Raw genomic sequence first — 19,832 nt, forward strand, 5'->3', positions numbered from 1 at the left:
ATCCTGTGAAATTGTCGCGCTGATGTACGAAGAAGTGATTTTAGCTCACCTCTGGAATTCATCTTTTTGTCTATGTTTAATTGTATAAATTGTAAATGCTGAATGGTGTTATCAGATGTAAAATGTTATGTTCAATGTGAGAAAACATTAAGAAATTGTTATGAAAATTATGCAATGCTCTGCTGAAGATAACTTTTTATATAAGAGCTAAATTAACTGACCTACTGAGAAAGCAGAAGATTACAGTAAGGAGTAGTGGAAAGATGATGTGTATGTCACAAACTGCTTTTTTATAACTTTCCTTTTTGATTTTACACAACGTTGTTTGGTGCTTTAAAAACAAAACCACCGTGAAGAAGTTGTAGGACCAAGTCACTGGCCTGAGTTGTAGCACCAAGTCACTGAGTTCTATGGCTAAAGGCACTGAGGGTATGTGGGTGTTCCTGTGTTGTTGAGTGACATTAAACCCTCGCACCTGATATTGACAATTTATCGTTAATAATTAGGATACAGTTTTTCTTGAGAATATGTTACATTTTCTGAAATATTTTGCTTTTGTGGTGGTACATATTTCCCTTAAAGTCAGATGTTGATGCAAAAGTGAGAAACCTGTTGGGCATCTTTGTAGGGAAAAGCATACTCTGCAATTCCAATCACCAATCCTATGTTAATTAAAATAAAGACTATTGGAAATCAGATGGCAACACAACATAGATTTAAAATACAAAACAAAAAAGCTTGAAATATGCAACTACGGCTTAAGCAGGAACTGTGTGAAGAGAATAAAGAGTTAATGTTTCAGAACAATAAACCCATAGACTAATTAGTTTGACCTCAGTAAAGTTTTAAAAACAAGAACGGGGACTGAATTAACCATAAATAACTTGAACAAGTGTGCATTGATTAAAGAAAGCCAAGATGGATTTTTATTTAGACTCAAATCATATCTAACAGTGGAGTTTTTTGATCAAGAAACAGGGTCAGTGAAAAAAATGTGGTGGAGGTGTTATTTGTGGACTTCCAGAAGTCTTTTGATAACGTGCCACAGAACAGGCTTATCATCAAAACTAGAGGCTTGAAATAAAAAAAGGCTGCAACAGCATGGTCAGAATATGTACGGCATCACGGGAAATAGTGACTCGTAGTGAATGCTTCTTTTGAACAGAAGGGAATTGTGAAGTGGAGTATCCAGAGTTGGTTTTCAGGATAACAGCTTTTCTTTAGGTATATTAATGATTTGGTTATACAATGCCCCATTTCCAAATTTGCAGTGTGCACAAAATTTTAAGGTGCAGTGAACTGTAAGAAGATAGTAATAGCTAACAAGAAGATAGTGAGGAAACTGGTGAAATGCATAGACAGGTGGCAGCTGAATGGTGTTGCTATGAGAGTCAAAATGTCAATAATCAAGAACGTTTAATTGTCATATGTGTCGGGAGCAGAACAATGAAATTCTTACTTGCTGCAGCTTTACAGTCACATTAAATTTAACACAACATATAAATATACAACAAATGATCCGTGTCCAAGTAAACCAGAAGTGGCTGGTAGAAAGAATGAAAAAGGCAATGTAAACCAGAAGACACAATTCCTGCAGAAGGAGATCTTAGGGGAATAAGTGCAAAATTAATTTAATGTAGGAAACATTGAGGAGGTGATAAAGTATATGGGATCTTGGGTTTATAAATAGTGTAAATAAGTACAAGAGCAAGATCAAGTCATTAAAGTAAAAGTCCAGGGATCCAAGGGAAGGTTGGACCCAACATTGCTTTGTTTATAGAAAGCAAAGAGTAATTGTTGATGGACATTTTAGGCGTTGGAAGACTGTGGTGGTTTCCAAAGTTTCAGATTCCTTGTTTAATATGACTGATTTGAATGTGCCAATGGATCTCATATCTAAATATTTTGCGGATGATATCAAAATTGGCCAGGAAGGAACTTCGGATGTTGGTTTTAACCGACGATGGACACAAAAAGTTGTAACTCAGTGAGTCGGACAGCATCTCTGGAGAAAAGGAATTGGTGACATTTCAGGTTGAGACTTCTTCAGATTCGAAAAGGAATAGGTGATGTTTCGGGTCAAGACCCTTCTCCAGACTTCTGAAGAAGGGTCTTGACCCGAAACATCACCAATTCCTTTTCTCCTGAGATGTTGTCTGACCCGCTGAGTTACTCCAGCTATTTATGTTTATCAAATGGATCATGGTGAGGAAGAAAATTGCAGATTGCAGAGGTATTAGTGGATTGGTAAGGTGAGCAATAAAATGGCAAATAGGATGTAATCTGGACAATTGTGAGGAAAAGGGATAAGATCAAACAATGTAAGGATACATAAAATACATGGTAGGATTTTGACGTATAGACCAAGCGAGATCCTGAATCTCTCTTGCCCCAAGATATTTAAGTTTACATAGCGGTGGTATGTGATTAAAAAGCAGAAATTGAAAGTAAGAAATACCCAGAGTCAGGCAGTGTTTATGGAGAGAGAAAACAGAGTTTCAGATCACGATTTTTCATTGCAACCAGGACAAATTGGAAGTGCTGAGAGGGGATAAAGAACAAAGAGAATGTCTGTTACAGGTCAAACACCAAGAAAGACAGACTGTGGCAAGGCTGGAATTGTCTGTTGGGAGAGGATGGTGAAGGTTTATTAAATAGGAACAGAATGAGAAGGGAGGAAAGAGGGGAAAAACAATGCCGGAACTTTGAGTTAGAAAACATTGCATTTACTGAAAATCTGAAGAAACATAGAATGCGGAACATATTCAGCAATTCATGCACCCGTGGAAAGAGAACAATCGAAGTAAAATTCCTGGTTGATGATCTTTCATCAGAACTGGTCAGTTCTGACACAACCTGGTCAGGTAGATTATCTAGTGGCGCAGCGGTAGAGTTGATGCCTCACAGCTCCAAAAATCCAGGTTTGATCCTGACTATGGGTGCTGTCTGTGCGGAGTTTGTATGTTCTCCCTGTGACTGTGTAGGTTTCCTCCCACATTCCAAAGATGTGCAGGTTTGTAGGTTAAATGGCTTCTGTAAATTGCCCCTAACGTGTAGGATGGGATAGCATTATCTACTGTTCGGGTAATTGTTGTTCGGTGTGGACTAGGTGGGCCGAAGGGCCTGTTTCCCTGCTGCATCTCTCAATTAAATTAGAATGATTGTGTTCTGAGGGCGGTGACATACCCAGTGGGAGGATGAGATGTGACTCCTCACACCTATTCTGGATTATTTTGGAACGATGTAAGAAGTCAAAGGCACTGAGACCAGAATTGGAGCAGGATGGGAAATTAATGTGAAAGGTGACTGAAATCTCAGGATCACTCAGCTTTCGATGGTTTAGAAGCTATTGGTCCAACATGGCAAATGGAACTAGCATAGATGGGCTTCTTGGTTGGCATGTATGAGTTGTGCTGAGCCTTGGTCCCCAGCAGTGTGTGTGGTTGACTGAGCTAGGTACAAGGCTTCTAGGTCCAGAAGTGGCTGACCTCAAGCCAGTCACTGACCTTGGGCCTGGGACATGAGGTGGCTGCTGCTGATGAGCTCAGGGTGAAGCAGTAGGCGATTCCCTTCCTTTTAGATCAAAACAATAGTATATTGTTAGTGTTTCTGTTCATCTTTCTTCACTTGGTATTTCACATCCTTGCATGGAGTCCTGTTCTTGTTTTGGGGATCCTGAAAGGAGTGAGGGGGTATGGGGAGAAGGCAGGAACGGGGTACTAATTGAGAGTGATCAGCCATGATTGCATTGAATGGCGGTGCTGGCTCAAAGGGCTGAATGGCCTACTCCTGCACCTATTGTCTATTGAATATCCCAAGAGAGCAAATGATTTGCATGAAAAGAAGCCACTAATGGAGCTCTGCCCACAGCACCCAGGACCTGGGTTAATGGTGAGTGCGGTGTTTGGCCTCCAACCCTGGTTGTCAGCCGAACAAATTGGGTATCCTGCATTATACTATTTGGATTCAGTTTTAGATTATTTTGGTGAGTTATTACAATCATTTCAGTTTTTTACCAAGGATTTTGACTTCAATTGAATAATTTATTTTGGGCTTCTAAATGTTACAATGTTTTTGAAAATTGCATGCCTCTCATGTTCCCAATTGGGATCTGATGACTAATAAATGAAACTATTTTGGATTTTATTTATTACATGGAAATTTGAGTGTTAAAGGTTGTTTCACGGTTTGTGAAATGGGAAAGGCTCCCTGTAATCAGCCCTGTGTAAGTTAGCCAATAGTATCTGGGGATTAACTTAGCGTACAGAGTTTCCTTGGCGTTAGGAAATTGTGTCATTGTTCTGTGTGTTGCAGTCTGAAGTTCCATTGCATAGTTTTGCTTAATTCAGCAGTATGCCCCTCGTTCAGAGGTTTAGGCAGAGCTCAATGTTACTTGTTTTTTTGTGGTAGGAACAGTCTAACGCGAACTGGTGACTATGCAGCAGATGGTCACTTGGATGACTGAATATGACATGCTGGTGCACTCGAATGGCCAATCTGAACACCGTTCAGCTGTCTTGATGTGTACTGGCTTGATAAAGCTATATTGCAATTTGTAAAGTTCATTAATTTTGCAAAGAACCCAACTTGGTCTGCTATTATTCTCCCTTCCTACCTCTCCAATATGTGTTTGGCTGACTACTATACACAGTCGATATAGACACAAAATGCTGGAGTAACTCAGCGGGACAGGCAGTATCTCTGGATAGAAGGAATGGGTGACGTTTCGGGTCGAGACCCTTCTTCCAACCCAACCCGAAAGGCCACCCATTCCTTCTCTCCAGAAATACTGTCTGTCCCGCTGAGTTACACCAGCATTTTGTGTCTATCTTTGGTGTATAACCAGCATCTGCAGTTCCTTCCTACACTATCCACAGTAGACTACATTGTGAACACCAAAGGCTAGACTTCATAAGTTCGTAAGTCATAGGAGCAGAATTAGGCCATTTGGCCCATCGAGTCTACTCTGCTGTTTAATCATGGCTGAACTATCTTTCCCTCTCAACCCCATTCTCCTGCCTTTGAGTTAGGCTGAACTGCCTGTGTCTCTATGACCTATAACCTCAGATCCGAAACCATGCAAAGATAGTCACCCAAATACAATATTTAGGTAAAAGAGCTGATACAGATGCATAGAATTTACCATTAAATGATCTTTTCCAATTATCGAGATAGGCCATGATCTCTGATACAACACATTATTTATGGCTTCATCACTATTATTAATCTCATATAAACTCATCCTCTTTATAATCTCTTTGTGATTGCACGTTTGTTTGCAGTTAGAGGCAAAAAAAAAAAAAATTAGAGATGGGGTATTCAGTGAGTGTCTCAAAACCTGGTTCATAAGACGTAGAAGCAGAATTAGGCCATTCAGCCTAACAAGTCTGCTCCACCATTCAATCATGGCTGATCTATGTTTCCCTCTCAACCCCATTCTCTGCCTTCTCCCCTTTGATATCCTTACAAATCAAAAACCTATCTTCGCTTTAGAAATGACCAAACACTTGGCCTCCTCAGCCATCTGTGGTAATGTATTCCACAGATTCACCACCACCCGGCTTAACAAATTCCTCCGCATCTCCTTTCTAAAAGTATGTTCTGTTATTCTGAAGCTGTACCCTGTGGTCCTGGGCTCTCCTCAAAGTTTTCATTATTCAGTCAGTTTCAATGAGGTCCCCACTCCTCCTTCTAAACTCTAGCGAGTACAGGCCTAGAGCTATAAAGCGCTCATCATACTTTAATCCAGTCATGCCCGTGATCATTCTCGTAAACCTCCTCTGGACCCTCTCCAATGCAAGCACATCACTTCTTGGATATGGGGCACCAAAACTACTCACAAAACTGTAAATGTGGTCTGACCAGTGCTCTATAAAGCCTCAGAATTACATCTCTAATTTTACCTGCTAGTCCTCTCGAAATGAATGCTAACATTGCATTTGCCTTCCTTACTAGTGATTCAACATACAAATTAACCTTTTGGAAATGCTGCTCCAGCACTCACAAGTCCCTTTGCACCTCAGATTTCTGAATCCTTTCCCCATTTAAAAAATAGTCTACAGTTTTATTCCTATCACTAAAGAGCATGACCGCACACTATCTGCCACTTATTTGTCCATTCTCCCAACCTGTCCAAGTCCTTCTGCAGACTCCCTGCTTCCTCAACACTACCTGACCTCCAATTTTTCTTCATAACATCTGCAAAGCCATCAATTCTATCTTCCAAATCATTAAGATACAATGTGAAGATTAGAAGACCCAACTCAGACCCTGCGGACTACGACTCACTGGTAGCTAACCAGAAAAAAAAGTTTATTCCCACTCTTTGCATTCTGCCAAACTTCTATCCAAGCGAGCCTCTCCCTCAAATACTATGGTCTCTCATCTTGTTTAGCAGGCTCATGTGCGACACTTTGAAAATCCATGTAAACCACATGCATAGAAACATAGAAAATAGGTGCAGGAGGAGGCTATTTGGCCCTTCGAGCCAGCACCGCCATTCAAATAACCCATGCCTGCCTTCTCCCCATATCCTTTGCACTGACACTCCTTTGACTATCCTGCTATTTACTTCCTCAAAGAGTTGTCAAGCTGGAAAGGGTACAGAGAAGATTTACGAGGAGGTTGTCAGGACTTGAGAGTCTGAGCTAAAGGCAGAGGTTGAATAGGCTGGGACTCTATTCCTTGGAGTGCAGGAGGATGAGGGGTGATCTTCTAAAGGTATGTAAGATCATACAGCATCATCACTCCCTGCCTGAGCACATTTGTGGATGGCCCTGATTGGTCCTGGTGTTTCCTCGCCTCCAGTTCACTCTCTCCTCCCCCCCCCCCCCCCATCTTTCAGTCTGAAGAAGGGTCCAGACCCGAAATGTCACACATCCTTTGTCTCCAGAGATGCTGCCTGACAAGTTGAGTTACTCCAGTACTCTGAAACGTCACCTATCCATGTTCTCCACAGATGCTGCCTGACCTGCTGAGTTACTCCAGCACTGAGAGGCTGATCAGGGGACAATCCTTGGAGAGAGTATGCTGGCAGAAGAAAATTAGTTGCATAAAATTGAAATGGCTAAAGAGATTCAGGGATGGTTAGCTGTGGGTTGTTCTCAAGGGAAATGAAACAGGAATTGTGCACTTGAGGGAGTATTTGCTGGGACGAATAGAGGAAGTTGCAGTAAGAAAGAATTCATTACTGGATTTTAACTTGTCTTTCCTTGTACAGATGCAAGGAAAGCAAGCGAGCAAGCAGATTTCCAGTTTGTCATGTTTGGGAACTAAGATAGACACAAAGTGCTGGAGTAACTCAGCGGGTCCGGCTGTATCTCTAGACAAAAAGGATAGGTGACATCGGGTTGGAACCCTTCAGTCTGAAGAAGGGTCTCGACCCAAATCGTCATGCATCCTTTTTGTCCAGAGATGCTGCCTGACCTGCTGAGTTACTCCAGCACTTTGTGTCTATCATTGGTAAAAACCAGCATCTGCAGTTTTTTTATGTCCCATGTTGGGATATAACTTTATGCCAAGCTTGGGAAACACTAGAGATTGCAATGCTGGCTACCCACCTAGGAATAGAGACAGGAACCACTGGCAGGTGCAAAATGGACACTTTCAGAAAACTAGGGCATTTGTAGCCCTGGGGTAGGAACAGATTAGGTTTAGGATTATTCTTGTCACGTGTACCGAGGTACAGTGAAATATAATATGGAAACAAGCCAGTCAGCCCACCTACACGCTGACCATCGATCACCTATTTACACTAGTTCCCTCTTATCCCACTTTTGTATGTACTCCCTACACACTAAGGGCAATTTACAGAGGGCTAATAAATCTACAAACCTGCATATCTTTAGCATGTGGGAGGAAACTGGAGCACACAGAGGATACAATCACCGGGAGAACGTGCAAACTCCGCACAGACAGCACCCAAGGTCAGGATCAAACCCGGATTTCTGGCGTTGTGAGGCAGCAGCTCTACCGGTTACGTCGCCGTGCCGCCCTAATTTGCATGTTATCCAATTAAGTCAGATAGTACTATACATAAATACAATCGTCAAACTTAAGCACAATAGATAGAGGAAAGAGGAAGATTCAGAGTGCAGACTATCATTTTCAGCATTGTAGTACATCAGTTCCATAGAATGCATGTGTAAAATTAGAAGGCCACTTAGAAATGCAAATGGTTCCCTAAGGAAAAAAAATGAAAATATTCCTGATTGTGCAACTAAACTCTGAAATAAAACAGCTTGCCTGAAACAGTTAGCAAGGAGTTGATGTGTGGAGCAGATATTTGAGCTGTTTCTTGCAACAATGATAAAAAATATTGCAGTGAACAATATTGCAAACTTGATTGTGCCCGTGCCAGTCAGAGCCAGCCTCATGGAGCCGGAGGTGGCATGGCCAGGTACCTCTGAGCACAGGTCCCCGGCCCTGCAGGTCACAGCTCCGACTACACATCTAAGCACTGCTTGAATCTGATGAGCGTTTCTGCCTCTCCAACCTTTAGGAGGTGAGTTCCACATTCCCAGGTGAAAAAAAGATTTCCTCATCTCCAATCCTTTCACAAATAAAGTGAAACCAGCACCTCTTGGTTTCTTAACCCTTTGCTGAGGGAAGTAGGTCCTCCATGTTCATTCTAGCTAGGCCCCTCATAATTTTATGCTTATTACTTTTGAGTTTATACTCTGTTTTCACTCCCAAAGAAAGTAACAGCAAATTATCTAATCACACAATAGCTACAGTTTTTCCATTCTGGCAACATCTTTGTAGATCTCCTCCACTTCCTCACAGTCACATCTTGCCTGTGAAATGGTGACCAGAACTATGTACAGTTTTTAAACAGTGAACTCTGACCTGACTAATGTACACAGTTCCAGCGTGATCTATTGTATTCTATGCCAATACAAATAAAGTATCCCATATACCTTTTCAACATTAGTTGACTTGCTAGCTTTAAGGATCTGCAGATATACACATGAAAATCCCTTTCTTCATTCACGTTACTCAATATACTTCCATTCACCTCTCAAAATGCACTGTCTTGCACTTTTCCTGATTGAATTCAATTGACCATTTTTCTGACTAAACGTTCTGTATCCTGGAGGGATAATGAAAGAGGATTGTTGAAGTGTCGCTGCTTCTCTTGTGTTTCAGGTACCCGAACCAAAGTTTCAAGTTCCAAATGCTGAAGAAAAGGATTTGTGGCTGTCTGCCTTAAATGAAGCAATCAAAGAGGCCAACAATGAACAGTTTGATCAGGTGATTGTTTTCAGTGTCAGTAAACTGCTGTGCAGACTGGATTGGTAATCAACTCGTGACCCAGGTGTGATAGGGTACAGTAAAAACAAGACAAGAGTCGCCCTCCGTTCACATTGAGCCAATTCTGTAAAACACAAAGTACTGGAGTAACGCAGTGGGTCAGGCAGCATCTCTGGGGGACATGAATATGTGACCCTTAGGTTGGTCAGGACCCTTATGGAGTATGTAAAAGGATCTAACCCATCCGTTGCCAATCCATTCCCTCTGCAGATACTCCCTGACCCACTGAGCTATTCCAAAACTTTGTGTTTTAATCAAGATTCCAATTGCAGTTCCTTGTGCCTCCCTAGAGCCAATTCTGTACACTTCTCACAGAAATTTTAATCTTCATGAGAAGACCCACGTGGCAACTTACACAAAATGAGGTACCCTTTATTCGTACCATATGGACAGTTTGATTGTGATCATGTATAGTCTTTTCTTTGACGTGATAACACGCAACAAAAAATATTTTCATTGTACCTCAGTACACATGGCAATGATAATAACTAAACTAACCTAATTTAAGAATTAAAATCTAAAAGGATGCCATTGATCGGGCAAGTCATGGATGTGTGTGTCACAGTGATGACAGTAAATGATGGTACATTATCACATGGTCTTACGAAAGCTCAGCATCCTTGGTTTTCAGTTTCACTTCCCAGGGGCTTACCAGTCTCACGCTTAGATCAGATAAAGAGAGGAACACTATTCCCTGTACAGTGAAGTTAAGAACATAGACTTAAATTGATGGAAAAAGTCAGGGAATCTGAGAAGAAATCTTCTTGTGTAGAATAGTTAAGCACTGCAGTGCACTGCAATGTTGTTAAGATGGAGAGCCCTGCACTACAGGAATTAGAATCACAGAATGGTTAAAGCAGAGATAGAGGCCTTTCATTCTATGAAGTTTCTGCCAGTTCTTTGTGGATAAATCCCATTAGTCCAACAGCCCTTTTACTTGCGGCTCAGCAATAATTCCCACAAATGTCTATAGAACTGTTCCATCACCCTGATGGGCAGTGCACTCCAGTGCTGCACCACTGTGTAAGTTTGTATGTTTCCTCTCATATCCTTGTGTCTTATAGGAGCAAAGAGGTCCTTCTGCAGTTGTACAGGGCCCCTAGTGAGACCGCACCTGGAGTACTGTGTGCAGTTTTGGTCTCCAAATTTGAGGAAGGACATTCTTGCTATTGAGGGCGTGCAGCGTAGGTTCACTAGGTTAATTCCCAGAATGGCGGGACTGTCGTATGTTGAAAGATTGGAGCGACTCGGCTTGTATACGCTGGAATTTAGAAGGATGAGAGAGGATCTTATTGAAACGTATAAGATTATTAAGGGATTGGACACGTTAGAGGCAGGAAACGTTCCCAATGTTTGGGGGAGTCCAGAACCAGGGGCCACAGTTTAAGAATAAGGGGTAGGCCATTTAGAACGGAGATGAGGAAAAACTTTTTCAGTCAGAGAGTTGTAAATCTGTGGAATTCTCTGTCTCAGAAGGCAGTGGAGGCCAATTCTCTCGATGCTTTCAAGAGAGAGCTAGATAGAGATCTTAAAGATAGCGGAGTCAGGGGGTATGGGGAGAAGGCAGGAACGGGGTACTGATTGTGAATGATCAGCCATGATCACATTGAATGGCAGTGTTGGCTCGAAGGGCCGAATGGCCTACTCCTGCACCTATTGTCTATTGTCTTTTCCCATCATTTTGAAATCTGACTTGCCTGGTCCATGATCTCACTGTAATGGGAATAGGTTCTGTCCATTGACCTTGCATAAGCACATTATGATCTCCTACACCTTTATCTAATCACAACTTCCAAGGAGAACAGCAACACCATAACTCTGTAACCTCATGGTTAAAATATTTCATTCGTGGATCCATTCCAGTAAATCTTTTCTAAACCTGGTCCTACACATCATTCCTCAAGATAAATGACTAGAATTGGATGCTATACTCCAGTAACTTCCAGTTGTTGCCAAATTATGTTATTAAATATTAAATATTCAAAATAACCATCATGATTTTGCCATGGAAACATCTTAGGTTGTTGAAAATCCGAAATAAAAACAGAAATTGTTTCAAATACTCAGCAGGACAAGTGACATCAGTGCACAGAGAAACAGAGTTAACATTTGAGGCCGATGAAGGGTCTTTTTCATAGATAGGGTAAGCAGTCCGAGGGTGGAAATATTAAAGACAAGAGGGCATAACTTTGAGGTGAGAGGGGCAAAGTTTAAAGGAGATGTACACAGGTTTTTTTCTTGTGCAGAAAGTGGTGAGTACCTGTAATGTACTGCCAAGGTTGTGTTGGAGGCAGATATGACAGCAGCATTTAAGAAGCTTTTAGAAAGGCTTATAGATATGCAGGAAATGGAGGGATATGGATAATGTGCAGGCAAAGGATAGTAGTTTAACGTGGCATCATGTTCAGCATGGACATTCTGGGCTGAAGGGCCTGTTCATGTGCTGCACTATTCTGTCTATGTTCAAATGATAACTGACGACCTGAATATTTTCAGTACCTTTTACTCTTGCAACTAGATTTTATTCTTTATGGTGCCGAGGATCCTATATGCATTACAGTAAAACTCCAATTATCCACTATTTAACAATACAGAGGTTCTGGTGGTTTGGCATATGACTCTTCATGTAGTATTTTGCTGCATTCCCTGTCCACCCGCTGGGGCCCCAGTTTCTGTCCTCCCCTTGTAACTTACATGTTTCTATTTCCTGTGTACTTTTTGAAGTTAGCAGACTCCCTGAACTATTGCTGTGTAACATTCTAAAACATTATTAAACATGTGCAATATCATTAAAAATGTTGGAATGTTAATAAAATAGCAGTCAATAATCTGGAAACTCCACATCTGGCATCTCATAATCCAGTGTGTGTTGGATTTTTGGAGTTTTACTTTGCTATCTGCATTCTCAACGTGGTCTGTTACTTTCAAATATTTTTTGGCCATATAATATTACACTTCTCGGTGTTAAACTTCAGCTGCCACTTCTCTACACATCCTGTTAGGGTTAGGTTAATGCGCTTTATCACCATCCTCTTCAGTTTGGAGTCATCTGCAGATTTTTAAGTCTATCCCCATTAATATATGTCCCAGTGTTTATCCCAAGGGAACTTCTATCTCCAATCCTTATTCCCATTTCCTAATTATGTTACAACTGACCCTTTTTTTCACAGGCATAATCCTGATCATTTTTGTGCAAGTCTTTGTCTGATATTTCATCAAAACAATTAATAGTTCAATTCACTTCACATTATTAATGGCAAAGTTAAATTATGAAATGTGTAAAACAAAGAAAATTAACTGCTGTGGTAAGCGATGGAATTTATCGTCCTATAATGATCAGTCTGAGGAGGTTTGCTGCTGTTTGACAATGATAAAGCTTTTACTTGACTGATTTATCGAGGTGAAAGTTGCTGTATGTTGCAAAGAACCTGAACCCAAAAGTATGCCGATGCACAAAACAGAAGTACAGTGAAATCTGTCTGTACTGTCCTTGCCTTCATTCTTGGATCATAAATGTGATCAGATATCACACCTGCAATGTCAGCAGTGTTCTGCCATGCCCCTGAATATTTTAGCATCATTTACTGAATATTTATGTTTAGGTTACAGTGGATGAAAAAAGTTCTCTGGATCACTTGACACGTAACAGAGTGAAAATAAACCACAGCAGAAGACCACCAACCAGACAACATCGGAGAGAAGTAAGTTCAGCTGTGAAATTAGAAATTCCTTGTGTGGAGCACATTTGCCAAAGTACATAAAAGTTCGTAAGATCCACATGCAGCCATGTTTTTACACAATTAAGAGTTACATTCAAAGAATGCTATGCATCAAGGTTATGATCAAGATTAATCAACCACTGCAGTTAGTAGGAACCATATATTGCAGCATCCGATGTGACACAATGAGGCTTATCAAAACACCAGCTTCATTTCCTGCCTTGGGATCCACCCACCTGGAACATTCATTGGTAAAAAAAACATTAATTGGCTAAAAAAAACATTTAATTGGTCAGAAATCATGCACTTGATCCCTAAATTTTGATCTATGCTTTTCCCCCATATCCCTTGATTCCCTTAACCCTAAGAGTGAAATCTAACTCTCTCTTGAAAACATTCCAGTGAATTGGCCTGTTCCTGTTACTGGGGCAAAGTCGAACATTTTGTCTTCCACAAGGGCGGGGTGGATATTGTAAGAACTTTTTTGTTTTGAATTAGCTTTGTTGACAGCAAAAGAAACCACGTGCTGGAATAACTCAGTGGATCAGGCAGTATCTTTGGAGAACATGGATTGGTGAAGTTTTGAATCGTGACCCTTCTTCAGACCATGTTCTTCAGAGATGCTGCCTTACCCGCTGGGTTACTCCAGTACTTTGTGTCTTTATTTTTGTAAACCAGCATCTGCAATTCCTTGTTTCCAGATTTATTGCAATTTTGATTACCTATCACATCGCATCCCTTGCGCAGAGTAGGTGAAGCAAGGACCAGAGGACACAAGTTTAAGGTGAAGGGGAAAAGATTTAATAGGAATCTGAGGGGTAACTTTTTCACATAGAAGGTGGTGGGTGTATGGAACAAGCTGCCAGAGGAGGTAGTTGAGGCTGGGACTGGCCAAATGTTTAAGAAACAGTTAAGACAGGTACATGGATAAGACAAGTGTGGAGGGATATGGACCAACGCAGGCAGGTGGGACTCGTGTAACTGGAACATGTTGGCCAGGGTGTGCGCAAGTTGGGCCGAAGGGCCTATTTCCACGCTGTATCACTCTATGACCTGTAACTGACCCAGCATTTGTAGTTCTTAAACTCCACCAAACTTTTTTTCTGTCTTGGTACATTACATTTGCCATGCCATTTAGCCAATTTCTGGGTTGAAGGAACATCTAATGAAAAAGGGATGGAAAGACCAAATTATCTCTCAATATTTTAACCTCTGAGGTTCCTGTGTACCTGGAGTTAGTATTCATGGGTTGGGAATTTGATTCAATCCCATCTCTCAGCAAAATTTGGTTAATGGAACCCAAAATTGGAAACTACTGAAAGGCAACAGATTAGACGTCATTCGTTCTGAGTGAAGAGTAAACACTTCGGATAGCAATCGCTCAGGAAAGAATTATTAAACATTAAGATTAATGAACTCTCTCTCATTTAGCAACCAGTAATAACTGATATTAATAACCAGTAATAACCAGTAATAACATTACAGAAACTGAAGAAGCCCATTCATGAAGATCATGGCTAACTTTTACCTCTGTACCACTTTACTGCAACCCTATCTCTAGATTCTCTTGATGTCTAAAAAACAATCAAATCTGTTTCCCGACATCACTGAACCCTAGGGTGGAATATTCCAAGGGTTCACCACACTCTGGGTGGAGAGATTACTCCTCTGGCCTGAATTGCTGATCCCTCATTTTGAGACCTTGAGTCCTGGTTGTGGATATTACAGTAAGGGGAAACATCATCTGTTGAGCTCATTCAACATAGAATGTAATTTATGATTCATATCATTGAACATTTTTCTTTAGTACAACTGATTTCTGCTTGGATTTTGCCCTAATGCAGTGTTTGCTCCATTTTAATGTGTATCGATCTGAAATTGGTCGTACTCAGTCAATTGGTGTTTATATTGAGCCATTATTCTGAAATTGAAGTCCCAGCCGTCTCTGTGAAATGTGACTGCCCACTTGCCAGTGTGTCAGCTGCTCACCTCAACTGTTTAAGAGATTGCTGCTGTTAGTTACTTCACAGATCAGGCAGTATAGGACAGATGACATTTCAGGTTGACATCCTTCAGATTAATCTTCTGATTCATTCGTATGAAGGAGGGCCCCAACCTGAAATGCCATCAATCTCTTTCCCTCCACAGATGCTACCTGACCTGCTGAGTTTCTCCAGCACTTTGAGTTTTGCATCTGCAGCCTCATAGGAATCCATGCATCAATCCACACCTGATTCATCAGCTGCTTAGTCACCTCCAAAGATGCTGCCTGGCCAAATGTATTGTTCTTCACTTTTCTGTTGGCTAAATTGTGTTGCTATCTCAGCATGTTAAAGAGTAATTATGGGCTCTAATCATTTATTTTTAAATGGTAGGTTGCCACTGCTGTGTCTGATGGAATGCAGAGATTGGAACTTGGTGCTCAGAATCTTATAACTGAAGACAAAAGTGAAGTGAATTCAAAGGGAAATGTTCGTGACCACGCCAATACGAATAGAGTTATCCTCATGCCTAAGGTCAAACCCAGTAATGCAAAAGTCAATATTGGGTCAGGGGTGATGGACAACCAGAGCAAGGAGCCTGTGACCGAGGAAGGGGCGGGGCCTGTCACCGATGAAGGGGCGGGGCCTGTGACCAAGGAAGGGATGGGGCCTGTGACTGAGGAAGGGGACGGGCCCGTGACCAATAAAGAGGAGGGGCCTGTGACCAATGGGGGCAAGGAAAAAGCTCGACCAGACCCCATAGAATGGGAAAAAGCAAATGAATCCGATTGCCAAGCAAATGTATCCAGGGGTGATGAATTGAAGAAGCTATCTTTTGAAACAAACAGTGTTAGTTCACTTTCTAGAGCAAGTCTATCCAGAGTTAAATGTTCTTCCATGGGGGATCTCTTGGGCGAATCCAAGCCAAAAGGAATGAAGAAAGGATTCAAGGCATATTTTGCTGACCTGAAGAATGAGAATGTGGAAAAAATGGAAGGTGAAATAGCGCTGGAGCTAAAAGGAACACAGAAACTTCTCAATCAAGTGTCTCAGGTCTTGGATCCAGGTGAGCAGAGTGATTCCACACAGAATGGCCAGTCAACCAAACATGCTGCACACTTATTAAATGAAGCTATGGCCAAATGGTCAGAGGCTGACAAAGTCTTGCAGGAACTTAAAGATTTAAAGGAATTCTGCAAGAAATCTGAGGCACTCACCTTGGAGGAGAAAGTGAGACGCAAAAATCTGTTGACTATCCACAGAAGAAGTGTGCCGTAGTTTGACTATAATTTCCAGGAACGTCAGTACAAACTTGGTGGGTAGACAAACTGTTATTTCAAAATCTTAAACCAGGTTTCTTACATTATCTTAAATTTGTCTGCAGAAAGTGGGAGACCTACAAGGTTGGCCAGAACATCTTTGATGAAGTAATAGATTTTTTGTAAAATAATGATTTGTATGGTATTGAGCAGAGAATCTGGGATCATGCACTGATCACCCCAGCACGGTCACGCTAATCACCAGCTTGACTGCTACCAAGAGTCAAACATTTTGCACATGCTCAGTTTTAGACTTTTAGCGAAAAAGAGCTTCCTCAGATTTTCTTTGCTCTCATTTTCCTTTGTCCTTGTTGTTTCAGCTCTCTAGTTTCCTGTTGTGTTGCTCAACTATGATTTGGAGCAAATGCTGGGGTTAGAGAGTTCCCTCTGCATGCCGCATGTCCTTTCTTCAATTATCCAATGGTATGATGAAGGTTGTTACAATAGATTTCTCTCTGACAGTGTTGTCAATGTGATGGCAAGAACGTTGTTTGTGAAGGAGACAGGCTACTGAGTCCAATCCTGCCCAGGGTCAGACGGCAATTATCTTCAAATTCTGTAATCAATGAAATATGAATGTAAAGTTGCTGATTTGTAATTTCCAGTCAGTATTTCAGTTACCGCAAGTATTACTGTTTTTAGTTTAACTGCATTGTTCAAACAATATTTGTACAAGTATTTCTGCGAAAACACGATAGTTGCATTTGTAAGAAACTCCACGTTATAGAAGATAAGATAGAAGATTGTGTTTTAAAAACAAGTGTCATTGGGGATAAGAGGGGGTTAGGGACTAGAAAGTTTCAGATTCGCAATAATAGTTATTTTTCCTGCAGGATTTTCAAAACTAAAGGTATTTACAATAGCTACAGGTTTTGTTACTGCAAACTACAAATACTGAAGGTTGCGTTTTATTTAATGGAGTATCGTTGCACAAGTGTCAATACAAATGATTACGTGTCAATTTCCAGTGGCCTCCCACATTGAAACCAGCAGCTGCATTCTGAAGAGACAATGGTGTCTTATTACTGCATGGAGGTTACATGGAAACAATTATTTACTCCAAGACTCTTTTTTTTCCCACAAGATAGCTTTTAATTCTGCTTATCAATTTTCAAAGTAATTTAAAAGTGGCTCTCTACAGTTCCAGATTGAAATTGCATTTAACCAATTTGCGCTATGGAAACAAGCATTACAGCAGAACTACCTGTATTTCTGTGACCTCCAATTATTTTTACCACCAGTATTAATATTTATGCAAAAATAAAACAAAATGACTGTCTTAGTATATACCAAGTGAAATGTTTTATATATCCTACCAATTAACACTGGCTTATTGCTTTATTTATACTTTAACCATGTTTATATTTTTCTGTAATGAAGGAAATATACCATGAAATAATGTAGAAACATTTTAAAATAAAATGGCATTCTGTCAACCACAGTATTAAATGTGTTAAGTTTTATTGAATGATTTGGGATATGTCAAATTTTAAATATTCTGATGTGGCTAGGATTAATACAAATTTTGTTTCTACCACCTCAGTTGCTTTCCTGTTGCATGTACTCCTGCAAATGCCTCGCCAATGACTATTGAATAGTTGTGGAAACTCAAATTGCAAATGTCCATAAAGCAATCCTTGAAATGGTCATAATCGTATGGCTGGTTTCTGGAGGATTGCTTCCCCACTCTTATTGTGTCCCATAATCTGTGGTGATGCCTTAGAGGGAGTACAGAGAAGGTTCACCAGATTAATCCCTGGGATGGCGGGACTTGCATATGAGGAAAGACTGGATAGACTGGGCTTGTACTCGCTGGAATTTAGAAGACTGAGGGGGGATCTTATAGAAACATATAAAATTCTTAAGGGGTTGGAGAGGCTAGATGCGGGAAGATTGTTCCCGATGTTGGGGGAGTCCAGAACCAGGGGTCACAGCTTAAGGATAAGGGGGAAGTCTTTTAGGACCGAGATGAGAAAACATTTCTTCACACAGAGAGTGGTGAGTCTGTGGAATTCTCTGCCACAGAAGGTAGTTGAGGCCAGTTCATTGGTTATATTTAAGAGGGAGTTAGATGTGGCCCTTTTTGCTAAAGGGATCAGGAGGTATGGAGAGAAGGCAGGTACAGGCTACTGAGCTGGATGATCAGCCATGATCATATTGAATGGCGGTGCAGGCTCGAAGGGCCGAATGGCCTACTCCTGCACCTATTTTCTATGTCTATGTTTTCTATGTGTAACTACCTGACAGAACAGGCAACATCTTACCCCCAAAAGCTGACCTTTTCCTGGTGCAATCCCTCAGTATTGTATTCTACTTTACCACCAACAACATAGGTAGCAAGAAGAATGAGGTCTTACAGGCAGAATTGTGCTAAATGTTAGTAAGTAAAGAAAAAGGGAGATAAAACAGATGTAGATGGTGTCAAGGAACAGTTTCAGAGAGAAGAGAACTTTTAATAAATCAGATGGATTGCACCTCCATAAGAATAGAACCAATATTCTAGCAGGGGAGTTTGCTGGTGCTACTGGAGGGGATTGCAGAAGGAGGAGACTACTTTAGCAGAGGGTTGTGAACAAGATTAGCTGCTAACATAACTGGGTATATAAGAGGTAAATGGGTGGTACGCGGAGGAGGCACATTAAGCACGAAAATGGAACTTGCATGTGGATGCAGAGAGCAATGATTAAGGAACATAATGAGTACTCTTTCATCTATCTTCAGGGAAAAGGGTACTTCTACAGTAATAGTGGAGCAGAGCTAATGCTCATGTTAAAAATGGATAGTATGGAGGTGTTGGTATAAGAAAATAACTGCAGATGCTGGTACAAATCGATTTATTCACAAAATGCTGGAGTAACTCAGCAGGTCAGGCAGCATCTCGGGAGAGAAGGAATGGGTGACGTTTCGGGTCGAGACCCTTCTTCAGACCTTCTTGGAGGTGTTGGTGATAGGAATGATAGTTCCCGGTGTTGGTGTTGCTGATAGTTGGTAATAGGTGTTGGTGATAGTTGGTGATAGGTGTTGGTGATAGGTGTTGATAGTATGGAGGTGTTGGTGAATTTAAAATAGGAAAATCGCTTGAACCAGAATGCAATGCATCCAAGGATTTTGACAGAAGTTTAGGAGGAAATCACAAAGGCACTGACAGTACAGTTTAATGTTCTCTCCATAAAGACGGTGCCAGAGAACGGGTAAAAGTTGCAAATGTTACATCCTGTTCAAAAAATAGAGAGTAAGCATGAAGTGCTGGCTGATCTGTTTAGCCTTGGTAATGGGAACAGTTTAGAAATATTGATCTGGGGCACGATTAATGGTAACCAGGAGGAAAATGAATTGATGAAGGCAAGCCTGCCGTTTCATTAAGTGTAAATCATGTTTAAACAGTCCGATTGAGTTTCTTGTTTTGAACTGAGATGAGGAAAGTGATAGATGATGAAGATATAAACAGGCTAGTAACATATGGGCAGATACTTGGTAGATGGTCTCATCATAAGCGGGGC

General features: G+C 41.0%; 1 protein-coding gene across 1 annotated transcript in view; it reads left to right on the top strand.

The window, feature by feature from the left end:
- Window positions 1–17,768, top strand: part of LOC144609009 (uncharacterized) — a 31,871-nt gene extending 14,103 nt beyond the window's left edge. Inside the window, exons 4-6 of the mRNA XM_078427313.1 lie at window positions 9,148–9,252; window positions 12,915–13,013; window positions 15,407–17,768. Coding sequence (XP_078283439.1) covers window positions 9,148–9,252; window positions 12,915–13,013; window positions 15,407–16,291 — 1,089 coding nt within the window. The 3' untranslated portion in view covers window positions 16,292–17,768. The remainder of the gene's footprint in view (window positions 1–9,147; window positions 9,253–12,914; window positions 13,014–15,406) is intronic.
- Window positions 17,769–19,832: the final 2,064 nt, after the last annotated feature.

The sequence above is a fragment of the Rhinoraja longicauda genome, chromosome 33, assembly GCF_053455715.1.
Source record: "Rhinoraja longicauda isolate Sanriku21f chromosome 33, sRhiLon1.1, whole genome shotgun sequence".
Taxonomy (NCBI): Eukaryota; Metazoa; Chordata; class Chondrichthyes; order Rajiformes; family Arhynchobatidae; genus Rhinoraja; species Rhinoraja longicauda.